Source organism: Rhinopithecus roxellana, chromosome 11 (assembly GCF_007565055.1).
Source record: "Rhinopithecus roxellana isolate Shanxi Qingling chromosome 11, ASM756505v1, whole genome shotgun sequence".
NCBI classification, from domain to species: domain Eukaryota; kingdom Metazoa; phylum Chordata; class Mammalia; order Primates; family Cercopithecidae; genus Rhinopithecus; species Rhinopithecus roxellana.
Genome location: NC_044559.1, coordinates 100,554,977 through 100,574,245, shown reverse-complemented (window position 1 = coordinate 100,574,245; position 19,269 = coordinate 100,554,977). Strand labels below are relative to the sequence as shown.

Below are 19,269 nucleotides of genomic sequence, written 5' to 3'. Positions count from 1 at the left end.
GAAAAACTCAAACACAGGTATTGAACAGGGAAGATATGCAAATGCTGATCTGAAAAGAGAGGGCATTGTAAAAAATGTATTGCATACATGTATCTACTTGAAGTCAGAGGATATTTGAATACTAAAAATATAACAATAAATCAATTTCTTTGAAGAAGAAAAAAAAATACGAATAGTTTTGCCCTCTTACAGAATGACAGTCATTTGATAAGCCAGAGTTGTGAAAGATATCCAAAAAAACAATTTAGAGGGGAAAAAAGTGTCATGGCTCTTAGAATCTAATGGACTGAGATCATTTGGTTCCCCTTCCTCTCTCTCTTCCTTTCCTTCTTGATCATCATATGCCATCTCCTCATCCTCGCCTCAACTCTGTTCACATATCTACTTGCAAAATTTCTCCAGCAGCAGCACCAGGGCTGTTGGAATGATGAAGAATCAAATTTAAGAGGCCACAGTGGACTCCTGAAACCATACCAAGATCTGCAAAAGATAAGCAGAGTAACCTGAATCTGGGTAATCTGCCAACTAGGGATTCTCGGAAAAACGTCAGCCGACAAAATCAAGGAATGTTTCAGTTCAAAGGGACCCTATGCTCTCTCCAGGCTAAGTGTCTCAACCTCTTCTTCACCCAGGTAGCCATGAGGGATTCAGCAGGGCTCAGCCATCCCAGCAGTCACTCTGTGGTAGTGATTCCAGAGAAGGGGTAGGGTGAGAGCTGTAGTGTTCACGCCTCTAAGTATAGAAATTCCCAGGAACACAAGCAGTTTGATAAGGCTACCCCAGGGTATTCTGACATCCCTGCCCAGCCTGCTGAAAACCACTGATATGATCCAATCTCTTCAACAAACAGATGAGAAAGTGATAATGTAAGAGAACGACTATCTTGGCTTGCATCTCGCCATCTACTGCATCACATAAGGCTTTCCCAACTGGTGATGTGATATCTTCTTCTCCTCCCCCTCTGTCTACATGTAGAGACACGTGACCGGTTAGCTAGGCAGAGATGTGGATTAAGATATGTGTGCCCGTATCCATCTTTGGTGGGCACAATGTGCATGTGTATGTGTGTGTATATATGAGTATATGAAAAAATTCAGGACATGGAGATCTATTACCAATCATCTATCTATCTATCTATCTATCTATCTATCTATCTATCTATCTATCTATCATCTCTGTATGTGTCTATCTACTGTACAGTACTGAAGTGGTTATCTATTTATCCACCATACAGCACTGAAGTTGTTTTCTTTGTATCTATTTATCTATCCACTGTTTAGTACTGAAGTGGTTACCACTGGTGCATTTTTACAATACCTTATAACAATGAAAAGAGAGTGACTGGTTAAATAAAAAAGCACGTGAATAGACAAACCCTTCTGAGAAAGAACTAACATGAAAGCTTCCTGCCTAAAGTCCAATTTCAAGGTCGACCAAGCAACTTCAGACTACACTGAACAACAAATTCTAAATAATCATCTCTTACTCATAGTAAACAGAGGCTGTGAAGGAGGCAATGACACCTTATGCCGCAATAATTTGGGGGATGGGAGGGATGGGGCAGCACATGGGGCTTGTGAAAGTGAGCCCCGTTCCCCATCACCGCTCTTCAGAAGAACTGAAAACAACTAGGCACACACGCACAAGTATCAGGTAGGAAAAAAAAAAGACTCACCAAACTCATCGCATATACTCTCGTTTTCTATGAGAGTCGGGTGGTCAAAGGTGTCCCGACAGTACAGGATCTGAGGGTTCCTGCTGACCACTGCAATGCCCCCCAGGGCCAATGCAAACTGGTCCGTTAGAATGGAAGATGGCTTATCCTGGATGCGTTTCAGCATCGAGCGGTACCGGCAGTACTGGGGGTAGCTGAGAACTATCACGTTCGTTTCTTCCTCGTCCTCCCCTAGACAAACGAGAAAACACTTCCATTACCCTCTTCCCTCTGACAAAGAACTTTCATGGCCATGGTATAATTTCAATAATCACTTCTGGTTTGGGACTAAAAAGACTCTCATCCTTGTTACAGTCTGGGGGATGCCAGCATCCTCCGACCCCACCTCACCCATCCAGCCCCACAGAATATGCCTCAGGCTACCTGCACAGTGGACCTTCTTACAGAGAAAAGAAAAGAGTAGGCTGGCCCTCTAGACACAGTAAGCAATATGTGTGTCATCAGCAGGCAGCAGGACCCAAAAACTGTTTTGAAAGAATCTTCATTTTTTGAAGCATTAAAGTCGTCATCATCATAGGGAAAGGAAGAACTTTGCTGGGCTTCTTTATATTTATTTCTAGTTTAGAATTGCTCTTATATTGGATTACACAGATGATCCTCAACTGAATGATGGTTCCACGTAAGATTCCGTGACTTTATTATCATACAAAAGCAACATGCATTCAGTAGAAAGCACACTTTGTATTTTGGATTTTCATCTTTTCCTGGGCTGTTGATATGCAGTAGGACATTCTCCTGTAAGGCTCGACAGGGTCAGTGGGCAGCAGCTCCCAGCCAGCCACGAGATCAAGAGGGTGAACACTGGTACTCTACAGTATACTGTGTTGCCAGATGATTTTGCCCAACTGTAGGCTACAGTAAATGTTCCAAGCACGTTTAAGGTAGGCTAGGAAAGCTGTGTTCAGTAGGTTGGGTGTATTCAATGCCTTTTCGACTTGATATTTTCAGCTTACAATTGGTTTGTTGGGATGTAAACCCATAGAAAGTCGACAAGCATCTGTATCATCTTTTCAATGCTTGAAGCCTCTCAATAGGTCATCTGGCCCCAAAGATGTCCATGGGTCTAAAACGCATCACCATCTGCTCTGGGGTCATGAGTGCTGTTTAGCAGCTATTTCCTGTTCTCCTTTTGGGCCTGTGGAAAGCCTGTGTGCCTCACTCTCTTGGAGGCCAATGGCCTTGTGACTTTCCTTGGCCAATGAAATATGACAGAAGTGGGTGGTTGCTTTAAGACCCAGCGTGCCACTGACCACAATCTTCCTTTGTCTTTGATGTGACCATCTATGATGTTCCAGATAGTGGCAACTCTGCCAGTCTGGGTCTTGGAGTTAAATTAACATGAAGCAGAACCCCTGGTTGATCCAAAAGAGACATATAACATAAGCAGAAAATAAACCTTTGTTGTTCTAAAGCAATGGTGATTTGGGAGTCATTTGTTATTGCAGCATGATCTAGCCCAACTTGATTGATACACCCACCTTCTCTATCCTCCCCACACCCATACCCCCTCTCTTTTAATGTTCCTCAAATCCATCTGGTAACTTGGCACACCTCAGAGAACCATGCTGGGAAGACTCCCTAAGCATCCTTGTGAGAGAGTTCTATCAAAACCACCTTAACTCAGGGGAACATTTCAGCAAATTTAGCGAAGCTTCCTCTTACAATGATCTTAATGCTTATTTATACCTTACTTTATTTTGTGCTAATTTGTAAACACCAGATTCTGCATGGATGAAGCCTTCCTTCATCGTAAGCTTGAGAAATGGCAAACACCGTGCTTTGGTGGCCTCCACCTGTACAACATCAAGCTGAATTTAGGCTCCCTGACCCAGTTTGCCATCACTCTGCAACCACCCCATCAGAGCGGTTGTAAGCAATTCCCAGACATGTCACTTGCTTCTCCAAAGGGAAAACACTCAATATTTCAAGCCCTTACCATGCTGCAGGGAATTGCACTAGACAGTTGTTAAGGATACCGACGTTATCATGGCCATCTGGTAACCAGTGGGAGACGAATGAGCAAGGACGAAACATAATGATGGAACATAACCAGTACCCATGGAAGGTGTGCATGTGACCTTTCCAGATAGGAGGCCAATACCCAGATGTATTTCTAATTATGCTCACTTAGTTCCTCAGGCTGGCGGCTTTTCCACGGATGGAGATGTTTAGCTGCTTACAAGATGACATCTTTTAACAGTGTACACGTCTTCAACTCCTGCCTGGTCTGTGGATAGCTGCTTTGTCAGCTGGCACACTTAATTAAAAGGAACTATGAAGGCAAGTCCCCAAATGCAAACTAGTTTTGAGATGCTAATATATGTCCCAAGACATGCCCATCTGAGATTTTTACAGCAGACCTAGACGCTAAGTTCAAACTTTGGGTTCAAAACTGTGCTTTTTATACAGCTAAAGCACAAAAAGTTTTAGCAAAAATATTCAAATGCTGTCAGTTCTCCAGAGTTTTTAAGCGCTATTTCAAGAAGCAGCCCCCAACGTGTCAATTGTATCATTACACTCGATTTGTATTATACTCGATTTGTCTAAGACATTGTTAATGAGAGAGAGGCATATAACCATGCACTGCCAGGGCTACCCCTCATAGCAAGCTCGTAGCACTTAATACCCTCTCCTATATATAGTAAATACTGTGCCTGAAAATACCTGTTGATTCCAAAATTCTATCTTGGTTGTGCAACTAGCTTTCTACGATGGGGGTAAAGGTGCATCAATTTCTCCAAGTGTTCTTGAAATAAAATGGAGAAAAATGTGCGTGCTCTCAGGTTGAAGGAATATAAATGAACAGTTTCGGAGTAAGTTTCACGGAAGATGCCACCTGGACTCTTGGGACCACTTTACTTCCTTCATATCCTTTCATTCTCATTTTGTTTTTTTCTCTAACCATTCTTCATGAGGATGCCATCTCTAACGGCTTCCCAATTCTCTGTTCTGGATGGAGTCGGCTCCCTAGCAATCTTCTGTGCCTAGAAATGACCTCTTTTTTTTTCCTCTCTACCTCATCCTAGCTCAAAACATTTAGGTGACACAGTACCCAAAACACTAGCCAAGTCATGAATCCTTCTCTTTCTGTTGGAAGAAAAGCAGCAAGTTCCCCCTACTCTCAATGCTAATAGTGGTCCTGGGACTGTCTGCATCAGAAACAGATATTGTGCCGTCGAGAACCAGTGGTTCGGCATCTCTAAGGCTGGGGTCTAGGAATTTACTTTTTCAGCAAGCATCCCAAGTAGTTCATGCACACTAAACTTTGAAACCAGTAACTCTGAGTTTACTTTTTTGCAAAGACTTAAAGTAAGGTAGTTAGTTTGGGTTTTGTGATATATATATATTTAAAGATGTCAGAGTTTTAAAAAATTCTTATTTCTCTCCTAACCCGCCAGTACATAGAACAAAGAACCAAATTCTCTTCTCTCTGCCACTTTTTCAGGATTGTGACAGATATCACAGAAGACAGCAAATTTTAAAAGCCCTCTTAACTAAAAATATGAGAAACGGAGAGACTGTTTTCCTGTTTAGAAAGCAAGTATTAATGCTATCTCCAGTGCTGATAATAAAACACTAAAATTTACAAAGGTTGTTTATACAGTGTTTTCACATCTCTTTTGTTCCTCACAACAACCCTATTAGTGGCATTACTACTTGTTAATATTTCCCAATTTGAGACTATAACCACCCAATCCTTTTTTCTTTCTTTCTTTCTTTGCCTTCCTTTTCTCTTCTCTTCTCTCTCTCTCTTCTTTTTTTTTTTTTCTGAGATGGGCCTCTCTCTGTTCCTCAGGCTGGACTCAAATTCCTGGGCCCAAGCAATCCTCCTACCTCTGCCTCCCGAGTAGCTGGGATTTATAACCCAATCTTTGAACTCCAAGTTTGATGGATTTTTCATTAGGATAAAATGTCTCAAATAATAATAGTAATAATAATAACAAAGATTTAACTGGTTTACACTATTAGGGATGAGGATGGTGGCCTCTGATCAAGTCAAACATAAGACTTCTGTTTGATGGAAGACTGTAGAATTCAGCCAGTTGGAAGCCAGAATCCTGTTAGCTTGTTATTTATAATTTTGGAACAGTGCAATTCCTACTGTAATGATTTAACATTATTGATATATCATTCATATACCTTAACTTTCTACTTTCTATGCATGTGACAGGAAATAGTCCCAACTCTATGTGTTGCCAGCCTAGAACCCCTACCTTTCATCAACCTCCTTCCACACACTAAGAGGCTACAGGCACAGCTGGGGCTTGGTCTAATGTGGCAATGCTTGGTGGGGCCAAAACAAAAATGATAACTTTCTTGCTTATGAACAGAACCTCCCATTTGGATCAGAATTTTGGCATTGTTTGGACAGAGGCAGATTTCCAACCTTGCACTTACACGTCCCCAGAGGAGTTGCCTTTAATATTTACCAAACTGGAGAAAGCCCACGAGACCTTGAGGACCCCTAGGAAAGTTTACAAAGCATTCTAAGTGAAAAGTCAAAGGGAAAAATACAGAGTCAAAGTGGGATCCGGAAAAGCCAAGGTTGAAGCTAGGTTGAAGTTTCACTGAGTAAAAACATTCCAGGTCCAGGTCTCTTCTTTGTAGTTTATTTTATTGGAGAAAACATTTTTTTTTTCCCCTCAAGATAAAATATGGTCAACATTATATGAAAGGTGTGTCCAACAGAGTATAAAATTTTGAGTTTGGGGAGAGCTTTCCAGATCTAAAATTCTATGATCCTAAAACTGCCTCCTAAGCCTTTGCATTAAATTAACTTCCTTCTGATACAGCTATAAAAATATTAAAGTGTTCAATGGCTGGCATGTTTTATTTTGCCCTAGTACACCAGGAAACAAATAAAGCTAAGCAGTCCTTTCAAGAATTATTTAAATTCCTCAGCTACTTTTTTCTTGCTCACGCAGTTCATATACACGTAAGTAAACACTCCTGTGCAAAGTTACCCATGAAACAAGGGCTGCCAAGAAATGCTGTGTAAGATATTTTCCCCCTTCCAATTCATAATAGGGAAAGCAGATAAATCTAAGAATGAATAAATTGCACATTTGTTTTGTAAAAGACAAACAAAGTGTTCCTGGAACAAAGATTTTCTTTCAACCACACCCACAGAGTAAAAGAAATCAAAGCACTACCCTAGGAGTATTCTTCTAACACACTCTAGTTGGATGTGGCTGGTTGGGTTATATATACATTACTTGATTTCAGTCAACAGAAAATGATCTGTAATAAATTGCTAGTACCAAAGACTGAAATTTTAAACCATAATTATGATATTCTATTAAAATGTCATCCCATTCCTCAGTTTCTCCTATACCAAAAAAAAGTGAGTGCCTATTTTAAAATGAAACATTCAAAGGGAATAAGAGACCCAACATTACTAAACCTCATTTCAACTTCAATAAAAAGAACTTTGCCTATTAAAAGTTAATACCTAAAGTACACTGCTTGTAATGCTCAACCAAAATGACTCTAATCCTGTGCTTATATCATAATTACACGTTTTGTTAACCTCTCTCAATGTCAATTTTTTACTTATTTATATATTTCAAAGTCCGAAACAGAATTCCACAGAGAAACTGTAATTATAACTTGAGACTCCACCCAAGCTTTTCAAACAGTAACTGTATACCATTGCTTTAATCCTCAGAGTTGGGCTGGGGGTGGGGAAGGGGTCGGGGAGAAAGGGTAAGAGCAGGCCTTCATTCTGAATAGCACGTTGCTCAAGTTGTCTTTGTACAAAGAGAGATGCATGAAATAGCAAACACAATGAATTAAGGGAGCATTGACTTTCAAATATCCATAATGCTATTTTTTGAAAATAGATAATGGCGGCCAAATGCACAGAGTCTGAAAACATAAATTCCAGAGGAGAAATTTGCTTTTATCTCTTACACAACAATTTAGAAATGTAACTTTCTTTTTCATTCTTGGGGTGAGGGGAGGCTTGTTTCGGAAACATCACACTATTATGCTTACTGAAAACCACTATAATCTACTTCTAACATCAGTAAGTTTTTTTTAAAAAAAATCTTTAAAAAAAAAACCTTCGCCCCAGGATTTTATAGAGCCTAGTGGAAAAAATATGCATGTTCCTTCCTGCACCTAATTACCTCAACTGAAAAATCTGCCAAGTATTTTGCCCTTTAGTTCTCTTAATCGTATTAGGGCAAATGCATTTGGATGCCAATAGAAACAAACATTTAAAGATTTTCACTTAAAAGATTCCAAATATGTATGAAGGCTAAGTTTGAGACACAATGTCCCTTGTGCTTCAAAGACAGCATACAGTTTTCTTCCTCCTTTTTTTTAAAGCAAATATGAATGTGCTCATGTTATAAAACTTGATGTCTAGTTTTGAAACAATTTAAGCAAAATAATGTCAATATGTGAGGTTCTCACAATGATTTATGCTTCTTCCTGTTACTTTATTACATTAGACATTCTTTTCTCAAAGCTTTACACTTTTCACTGTGCTCCTAGCAACCAACCAACGGCAAAGCATCAACTTTATATACCTGGCCCTATTCCAATTCTTACTGCTATTGACAATTATATTGAAGTTTCCATTTAATTGCTGCTCTGTTGTGACACTGAATATTTGTCATAATTAGGCATTTCCTATTTTCTGTCCATGCACTTTTGATTATTACTGAAAATGAAATTTTTATTCCAGAAAACCTAAGCATGAAAATTCTACAGATAAGAGTAGCTACAGCTGTTACTATCATTACCAACATTGTAACATGAAGAAAAAAAAAAAAAAGAATATAATTTCTCGGAAGGTAATTTTCCTTTCAGTCTAAGTGCTCTTATTCATCTTGCAGTTACTCAATGATTTCCTGTTCTAATTACAGGACATTATACAGAAAGACATTTGTAAAAGGAAAATGCAGCAGAGCATATGACTAAATAGCTTGAATTGGTTGAAAGTGTTTAAAATTCCAAAGTTGTACATCAACTTTATCAATTCGTGGTTACAGCTCTACATAAATGTGTACTGTGTCCTGCTGTATTTTTCAATCTCTCTTAAGGCAGTAAACTTAGTACCCAAAGTTAGTACACATCAAAGGGGAAAACACATTTGCAGTTAAACTGATGTTGAAGAGACGGAGTCAGGGAAGATCAGTTTTGTGTGTGTGTGTGTGTGTGTGTGTGTCTGTGTCTCCCTTCCTCATCAAAGCTGTTAAATTGGAGACATGCCAAAACGAGGAGTGGAAAATATTAATAATAAAAATAAATTAAATGCCTGATTAAAAAGGAAAGAGAACAAGATTCCATCCGGAATAGAAATGAAAATGCCACAAACTATTTCATAAAAACAGACTGTGACGTAAATTACACATCAGTATTGCACTGTTGTGGTTATTTTGAGAAATGGTTTGTACTGTAAGTCAGCTGGTACTGCCCCACCCTTAATGATTTTGTAATTCTCTGCACAGTAAGCAAGTGGGGCAGCCCTGAGATTGCTGAGACAGAAAACAGACCTAGCCATACAGAACTGGCAATAAAAAGATAATGTACTTTTAACATAACAGAACAAGGAGATTGGCTTGACTTTATTAACTAAAAAAAAAAAAAAAAAAAAAAAAAACTACTTTAAATGGTCCCCAGCTTGCCATTTGTTTTGATAAATGGAAACACAGATCTTCCCAGGATAGGCAATGAAAACATCACTGGAGAACTTAAAAAAAAGTAAATGTGGGAAAAATATATCAGTGCATGGATGCAAACAAAGAATATTTCAAACGCAAAACCAAGGGTTTGAACCAGCTGTTTCCAAAAGCAAATCACTTAAAATAGAGGCATACACAAATATAAAAATATGTATCAAAATGTTACTAGCAGCTTTTGCCCTTACTATTGCTTCATCACTCAAGAAAAAAACATCACAAAGCTAAACTATAACCAAACACTGCCATCACTCTGAGTAACAAATGAACTCAGTGGGAAGAAAGCCAACTCTACCTCCAAGGTTGTCCCAAAGGGTCACTGAATTCTTAAGCCATCACCAGGAGCCACTTTTTATCTTGAGAATTTTGCAGCTTATTGCCATAGAGTTCATCTCAGCCAAATTTAAATGTCACACTACACAGGGGTTATGCAACAGGTGAGACTTCATGGCCAGACTGACATGTAGGTAAAGTTGTTACCACATATGAGGTGTTATTCTATGGGACCTGAACTACCTTAACTGCCTTCCCTGTCACATGGGTTAACCCTTTATGCTATAGTCAGCCATTCACGTTTTTTTTTTTTTTTTTTTTTGAGACAGAGTTTCGCTCTTGTTGCCCAGGCTGGAGTGCCATAGCATGATCTCAGCTCACCGCAACCTCTACCTCCTGGGTTCAAGCGATTCTCCTACCTCAGCCTCCCCAGTAGCTGGGATAACAGGCATGTGCCACCACGTCCGGCTAATTTTTTTGTATTTTTAGTAGAGACGGGGTTTCTCCATGGTGGTCAAGCTGGTCTTGAACTCCCGACCTCAGGTGATCCGCCCACCTCAGCCTCCCAAAATGCTGGGATTACAGGCGTGAGCCACTGTGCCTGACCTGTACAATGGTTTTTTAACCATGATACCAAAAGCACATATGAAAACAACAAAAAATAGATAATTGGACTTCATCAAAATTAAAAGCTTTTGTGCATTAAAGGACACTATCAATAAAGTGAAAAGACAGTCTCGGAGAGTGGGAAAATATTTGCAAAGCATACACCTGATAAGGGATTAATAACTAGAATACATAAAGAACTCCTGCAACTCAGTAAAAAAAGACAAACCCACTTAAAAATGGCAAAGGACTTTGATGATTCTCCCAGGAATATATATATAAATGGCATCTTAAAAAATGCTCTTCATTAGGGAAATGAGAAGCAAAACCACAGTGAGACACTACTTCACACCCAGTAGGATGACTATTATAAAAATGAAAACAAAAAAATCCCAAGTGTAGGCAAGGATGTGGAGAAATAGGAACCCCTGTGCATTGTTGGTGGGAATGTAAAATGGTGCAGCCATGACGAGACTTCCTTAAAAAGTTACATACAGAATTGCCATGTGATAATTCCACTCCTAGGTATATACTCCAAAGAATTAAAAACAAGGACTCAAAAACAGATATTTACATACCAATGTTGATTGTAGAATTATCACAAAATAGACAAAAGGTAAAAACAACCCACCAGTTCCTCAATAGATGAACATATAAAATTTGGTGTGCGTGTGTGTGCGTGTATGATAAATATTGTGATTCCACTTATACGAGGCATTTAAAAGTGGACTCACAAAACAGGGTGATTCATAGAGATGTAAAATAGAATAGAGGTTGCCAGGTGCAGGAGGTTTAGGAGGGTTGGAAGGAATGAAGAGCTATTGCTTAATGCATACAAAGTTTCTCTTTGGAATGATGAAAAAGTTCTAGAAATAGATAGTGATGACAGTTACACAATATTGTGAATGTACTTAATGCCACTGAATTGTGCACTTAAAAATGGTTAAAATAATAAATTTTATGTTTTGTCTATTTTACACAACAATGAGAAAGAAGGGAATAGCTGGGAAGGGTTATATTTTCTGTGTAGATGCATGCTTGGTTGCTCTGGGGAGGAAAAGTGGTGTGTCTCTAATCCACAACTAGAATATATCCTGTAGGGCACAGAATCAGTGTCCTAATTCCTTGGTCTCCCTCCTAGACCTTTGAGAGTGCTGACAAATGTAATTGCCTGCAGACAGTGCCGCAATAAACATCTGAGCCTTCTTCCAAAGAATAAGAGCAGTCATGTCATTAGTTCACCCGTAGACTCTGACCCAAAGGCACTTTCTAAAAGTCTGAAGGAATCTGGAGAAGGTTATCTGCCCAACATCACTGTAGCCACTGCCTGGCAGGCCTTTTTTAGACAAAGGGTCATGTGGTTAGGCCGTCATCTCATTTTAGTGACTTTAAAAAACAAAATAATCTTGCCACTTCAGGAGTTTGTCCAACATGCTCTAAGTGCTGAGCCACCTCTGCAACTACACTGACTTCTGGGAGCTAACATCTGTGTCAAGAGCATTTTTATAGGTTGCACTGTTTTCCTTCATCTTACCGCAGGGCTTCTGGGGCAGCTCAACAAGGAAAGAAGGGAAAAGGCCTCTTGCCTCTGTCAGTGACTCATCTTTAATCAGTGGTCTTCAAAATGGTGAATCTCTCCTTTGAGGGTACGAGAAGACATTTTAAAGGGAACCTACATAGGAATGCGACAGATCTTCAACTTAGATATTACTCCACTCCGTAATGCATCTGCCCAAGAATGAGCCAGCAATCAGAACAGCCCATCTCCTTCTTCACCCATCCTCCATCCCTAGTCCTATTATGAGCACTAAAGAGTCAAATCAAAATATTGGTTTTGGAGACGCTTCCTTTATTGATCTATCAAGGAACCTCAAGCCGTAGGCTTCTGATCTTTCCCTTCTTGCACATAGTGCTGTTCAAGAGGAGGCTTAGCATTAGAAATAGAGTACTTTGGCCTGTGTTAGGATGCTCTAAATTCAGAAAAGCCAAACCAATAAAGGTTATGCTGGTCCATGAAAGTGTAGCTGGAATGCGCTGCAAGGCTACCAGATTTTTTGACATAAATTGCATAAACCTATGGATAAAAATTTTAGATAATTTATTTTAGAACTGTTGTGCTTTATTAAACACAGATTTTAAACTTCAGATTTTTGTCAAATCATATGTAATGTTTCTTCCAGTTATAGTTAATCGTCATCTTATTTCATTCCCTATCATCTTTAACATTTTTTACTTATTAACACAAAATTTATTCAAACATGATTAAAAATGTAGATGTCTACTCAAAACTGGGCAAAAGAAATACATCATGGATTCTTTTTTTCAAAAATCTTTTAGAGGAGCATTATTCAATAGAAACATAATGTGAGCCAACTTATAATTAACACATTAAAAATGTAAATAGCAAACAGGTGAAATTAACTTTAGTAAGCTATTTTGTGTAACCAGTATATCCAAAATATTATTTTAACATGTGATCAATAGAAATGGTTACTGATAGGGCACGGTGGCTTACGCCTGTAATCCCAGCACTTTGGGAGGCTGAGGCGGGCGGATCATGAGGTCAGGCAATCGAGACCATCCTGGCTAACGTGGCGAAACCCTGTCTCTACTAAAAATACAAAAAATTAGCCAGGCATTGTGGCATATGCCTATAGTCCCAGCTACTCGGGAGGCTGAGGCAGGAGAATCACTTAAACCCAGGAGGCAGAGGGTGCCGTGAGCTGAGATCGTGCCATTGCACTCCAGCCTGGGTGACAGTGCAAGACTCAAAAAAAGAAGGAAAAAAAAAAGAAAAAGAAAAAGAGAAGATTACTAGTGACATATTTACATTATTTTTTATAGTAAGCTTTCAAAATATAGCGTGTATTTTACATTTATACCATCTCTTGAAGTGGACAAGCCACATTGCAAGGGCTTAGTCGCCACAGGTGGCTAGTGGCTACCATATTGAACAGCATAGCTCTCTTTAAAGCGTCTGCCTGAAAAGAAATTTGAAAATCATCGTGTCCTGGGTACAAAGAGGCACCTGGGAAAAATGAGGTTGTTCTGGGCACAGGTTCCTTTTGGCCAACTATCTTGAGATAAGATGTTCTGAAATACAGCTAGGAGAGGAGAATAGAACAGGAGGAAAAGCCTCACAGTGCCTGTTATTTCATTGTTCTAATACCCCAAACCCCAACAAAGGCCCAAAGTTATCAAGTATAGTTATTTTAGTAGAGATTCTCGCTTGCCACCTTTGGTTTCTGGTGAATAATAAAATCAATTCAAAGTAAAATAATAATCTCTTAAAACCTTCAACTATCAGACCTGGTGAGAGCCCTCTTCTCTGCATTAAACATATCTTCCTACTGTAACCAGCTTCAAGTTCACTTGGTGCCATGTCCACAAAACCATCTGCTCTATTTTCTGTCATGACACCCAGTTGTTCAGAATGGGTATTTCTTTCTTTCTTTTTCTAGCGTGCACATTACTAAAAGTAGTTTAACAGCTGAAAGAAATACTTACGAAACCTACTGGAAACTGAAACCACTATTTAATCTCACGGCAAAGCAGTCATATAAAAACTCCAGCACCTTCTAATGTGCTGTCACAGCGCACCATGGAAGAACATCATTGAAAGCTGATGATACGGATATGCTCTGTTTTACTTCCTTTTTGTACAGGGTTAGTACTGAGTAAGCTGATGTAAGACTGGAGGAGGATGGCTCTAGTTTAGTCACCTTTCCCAAAGTACCTACCATCTGCTGAAAATCATTTCCACAGCAAATATCCTCCTTTCCCCAGTCTCTAACATCCAAACCTACTTCTCTTTCCTCATAAAAGACAATAAACAAATTGCTCGTGACTAATATATTACTTCCAGTGAGAGTTCTGGGGTTTCATACCATGAGTTACCAGTGCTACAGATCGCGGTTCTGGGTATCTCTTAGGTATTTCTTCAAGATGATTTCTGTTTGCAAGGGTTGGCAAACTATGGGCCAAATTCAGCCCAACACCTGTTTTTGTAAATAAAGTTTTATTACAACATAGTCATGCCCATTCATTTACATATTGTCTTTGGCTGCTTTTACACTACAACGGCACAGTTGTGTGATTATAGAGTAGTGCATTTGCCACAGAGACCTTATGGTGCACAAATCTAAAATATTTACTATCTGGCTCTGCTGACCCTTGATCTAGAGAATATAGTCTTGCTGCCAGAAATCTGCTATTTTGGATCACGAATATCAGCTTAATTTCTAAGATACAGTTACTTTGTAACACTTGGCTGCATTTACTTGTTCAAGCTGGACTCTCCTTTCCAGAATATGGGTTCTTTGAAGGGCAGGAGCTAGGTCTGTAGCATGTCTGAATTCCTAACACCCGGGAAAAAAGCGAAGCACATGATAGACTTTTAATTAATGTTGATTCTTTTTCTGGTTATTCACTGTCCCTCTGTTCTTATCCTACTCCCGGATCATTACCCATTCTTTCTTCCTTGCTCTGTGACCCCTGAATGTTGTATCATTGGGCTCCCTCATGGGCTGGCTGGTTTCTGCTTGTCCAGCCAATGGGAGACACCTAACAGATGGCATGTGGGAGAGAGAGAGAAGCTGTCATATTTCTTCTCTGCCCCATCTCTGCTTCAGCCTGGCAGCTCTGGCCAAGGCCACAGCTCCTCCTTGACGGCAGCTTTCACCGGGTAAGACAATTTCTTCCTCTTGCTTCTTCTTAGTGCCCAGATGTCTTCATGGTTTTTTCACCCTAACCCCATCTCTATAGTCTTCTTTTGGTTCCTAATCTGTAAACTGGACTGAAGAATGGTGACTCCTGGGAGTTCTTTAAACAGTAGTTAAAAGACGCAAAGCAGTCTGGCTAACGGAGCGCACAGTAAACGTCCCGTAGGTACTTGTCTGATTATTGCTTTGCAAGTTGTTTTCTAGGATGCCAAGGAACACTAGTTCCTTGAGAAAGAAGGGAGTATGTTACCAAATGTTATGTGGCAAAAGGGCACCATAGCACGGGAAACACTGAGTTTAACAAAAAGTTACACAAACAGCTTGGAGCCTTTAAATGCTAATGGACATTTTAATGCATAGGAGGGAAGATGCTGCTTTTCCTGAATTTATTTTACCATGAAATCCTCTCCCATCCTCTTCCTCACCCTCCCCGACTTTTTTGTCATTCATGGCTCACCTCAGCACGTTAGTGTTTCCCTGATCACATTTTGGGGACATAACATACCCAAATGTTGATTACGGCGATCGCCCTGCTCCCTTCAGCTCCCCTTCTCAGCACACACAGCCTGCTTTACACTCTATAATTACAAACACTTTACTATGCATAGTATAATCACTCATCTGTATAACACTTCCACATTTATAAAGCCCTTTCATGTGCTTAGATTCATTTAATCCTCTTAGAATCTCTCTTAGGGTCTGTCAAGAATAGTCCCATTTTATACATGAGGACACCTCAATGAGGTGAATGACTTGCCCAAGGTCATTCAGCTAATGGCAAGGGCAAGTTGCCTGGCACTCTTTTAAATCCCACACTGTTCTTAACACACCCTGGCTGCCTTCTGCATGACTCCGAACCTCTGAGAAGAGCCCTGTCAGATTCATGGTATTCCCAGGCACCTCTCAGAGACCCTCCAGTGAGCTGGTGGCTTTGAGAATTCTCGTGATTTTATGAGATGCAAATTTCTGGTTTCAGATTATAGTAGTAAAGAATCTCTTCCAGTCTTGTGTTCCAAACAATCCCTAAGTGAAGCTTGGTTTTGCCTTATTTGGAAGATAATCTCAAAAACAGATGACCATTGCACAGAACACGCTTCACCAGCACAATTCTTTACTTTTAACCCCTTAGAAAGCACATTTCAGCCTAAGTGAAGTCAATGGTATTATTATTTCTCTCTATTACTTCTCCTCTTTGGATCCCAGGACAAAGGTCCACAACCACCTGATTCTCATCATGCACACATAGCTCACACAATTGCACCCACTGTATCATCAAAAAGATAAGATTAAAAATTATAGGATTACATATATGTAATTTAATTTTTTTTAGGACATTCACAATGCAACCATGACTCCAATCAATTTAGAACATTTTCATCACCCCAAAAGGAAACCTCATACCCATTAACACCCTGGCAACTACTAATCTACTTTCTGTCTGTATAGACTTGCCTATTCTGGACTTTTCATATAAATGGAATAATATAATATGTGGTTAAAAAAAAGGATTTAACATCAAAATGGTCTTGCATCTATTGACTGGTCAGACACCAGGGGAATACCTTCTGTGGATTAGGAGGCAGCAGGTGGCAAGTGGATAAAGACCAAAAGCCACCATCCCTCTTCAAAGGGGGGTGTACAGCCTAGAAAAGGTGGTGGGCATGTGAACAGATGTATTAGGTTGGTGCAAAAAGTAATTGTGGTTTTTGCCATTAAACATTACTGCAAAAACCGCAATTACTTTTGCACCAACCTAATACAACTAAGCCTTCTGACAAGAGTCACAGCAGAGACAGAATCTTGATAGCAAAGAGAGTGAAGAAAGTCTTCGCAGGGAAGAGAAACCCCTTAAACTAAGTTTTGAAGGATAAATAGAAACTCCCCAGGCAGGTTAAAATACCATGACTCATTCATCTTTCCAGTGTGTCGGTCATGAACACTCTCTCTCCTCCTTTAGGCAGCCCTAAGGAAGTTATTATGAGCCCCATTTTTCAGATGGGGAAACTGACGCCAAAAAGAGATTAAGTAATATAACAACAGTCACACAGCTAAAGAGGCCTGGAGAATAGATCTGGGCCCGATGTGTGGGTCTGCCTGCCCCTGATGCCTCAAAAGGTCGAAGGAGAGAGGAGAATCTCCTGTCCCCAGGGCTGTAACTGGTATGAACCAGTGAGGACTCTGGAGTTTAGGTGCTGTGTCTGGAATATAGGTTTGGAACTCTGAGAGAATCTTGGTGGTCATGCTATGGGTTTTCGAGTAAATCCTGAAGGCAGTGAGGCTGCCATTCATGCATGGTAGTGATGGGCCTAATCTCCATTCCCGCAAGAGTGGAGGATATATTGGAGGATTGCTGTACTTAAACCTTAGCCTTCATCTTCCTCGTTTCACTCAGCTGACTGAGGCCCTCCCACCTGCTGCCCCGACATGAGCAACTCCACTGACCCTGGTTCAAGGAAGACCACGTTCAATGTCCGGATGAAGTCTCTTCAAGAGAGAAAGAGACCATGCAAGCAGCATTTGAGGGCAAGATCCCAGGAAGGGTAACCTAAGTGTAATTAACCAGATATTCAAGGATAATGTCTATGCTTTCATCATGCAGTCAGCAAACCTTTATTTCATTTCTACTCAGTGCCAAAAGCTGTGTTCAGCAGTGGGTTTACATGGGTGAACGTGACAGCACCCATTCTCAGGGAGCTCCCCGTCCTATCCTCCAATGATGGAGAAAACAGATGAGACTCCAGACAAAGCAGGAGTTGGTGGCTCCCAAAGAAACAGTGGAGCCCAGGGGATGAATAATTAAAACATAAAGCACATCCCGGAGCTCAGCACTTTGAAGGTGTTTATGTCCCAGCTCTGAAAATGATGTTCTGTATTTCATCTCTGAGTCTAAGATTTCAAAAGCTATGGCTGGTGCAACAGTAAGAACAAAAGGAGGTTTAAAAAATATAACTTGGATTGTGACTGGGTTCATGCAGAAGAAAATGGATACATCAAGTACATAGTCTACCATTCAAATATTTCCTTTTTCTTTTGTTTTTTCTGGCACTTGGCTTGCCGCACCTTCCACGGGGCAAGTGCTTCATACGCAGGTCAGCAGCTGAGATCTCTCTCAATAATGAAAGGTATTACTAATATAAAATTTGCCTCAACTGAAATTCAAACCTGATGTGATTTTTTTTTCCTCAGGTGGGATGTGGACAGAGAACATCTCTATAATAGGTGTTATCATTCAGGAGGCCTAGACTCAACCAATACTTTGTAGCTAAATGTAATTTGCAAAGCACAATTTAACAGCTCCATTTAGCGACTTTTCACAATCAAGATGATTTCAACAGTCTCTGAACGCCAGCCAAGATACCACCAAAGTATACTTAAATACCAGCAAATATTACATGTTATAAAAATTCCATGTTTGTCTCCTCCGATTTAAGAAAATCACTACTCTTTCTCATCCTTTTAAGTCAAAGCCATTGCAATTCTTCAATTCTAAATGGGAGGAGGAGGAGGAAAGGAAGGACTTGGATGAGAAAACTGAGCTTTGCTATTTCCTAAAATTAATATTCATCTTCCCCTAATTCTCTTTTTATTGGCTGTTAAGCTTTCAGGTCCTTACTTCAAGCCGAGTGAGACACCCAACACACCCTTTCCTTGCTCCAGCAACAAATTTTGAAACTTACAGGACTTCCAACAGCAGTTATTTTAAGGATTTAGTCAGAGGCACACACGAGCAGCCTCCAAAGGCGCCTCAATACGAGGTTCTAGGCAGCCAAGAAAGAGTCTCTGAGATCCACCAGATCCCTCTACTTTGCCCCATCCTGCAAATCAGTCTGGTTATTTAAAGTCACCCTTACTCTTTCTGATTGGAGGGCCAGTTTCTAAATTAAAAAGCAACATAATTCATCATCATGGCGGGGAGTTATTTGTTATTGCAAGTTGGTCCATGTTTTGAAATCTGGAAATAAAATCTCATCTTCTCAAGTACAATAAGGAGAACAAAAGCAAGGGGCTTCCAGTGTTAGGTTACCATTTCCCAAGGCCAGCCAAATACCTTCCCACCTTTCTCTAACAGAGCTGAGCTTTGGAGCTGGAACAAATATTCTCATGCACAAGTTAGTGGAAGAGATTCTTCCAATCAAATTTCCCACCACTTGATATCTTGGGTTAGGATGCTCTTTTATAAATGTCAATGAGTTATTCCCTCATGCATAACGATGAAGAGACTACTCTTTAGCTGTAAGAAATA

General features: G+C 40.0%; 1 protein-coding gene across 3 annotated transcripts in view; it reads right to left on the bottom strand.

The window, feature by feature from the left end:
• Positions 1-19,269, bottom strand: part of ARID5B (AT-rich interaction domain 5B) — a 193,671-nt gene that overhangs the window by 95,255 nt on the left and 79,147 nt on the right. The window contains exons 1-2 of one of the 3 annotated variants that reach the window (XM_030940205.1): positions 9,722-9,739; positions 1,676-1,906 (exon numbers count right to left, since the gene is read on the bottom strand). The exons of 1 other annotated variant lie outside the window; for it this stretch is intronic. In XM_030940205.1, coding sequence (XP_030796065.1) covers positions 1,676-1,841 — 166 coding nt within the window. In that variant the 5' untranslated portion in view covers positions 1,842-1,906; positions 9,722-9,739. Of the gene's footprint in view, positions 1-1,675; positions 1,907-9,721; positions 9,740-19,269 lie in introns of those variants that run through there. One more of the 3 variants, XM_010367591.2, reaches the window with a different exon arrangement.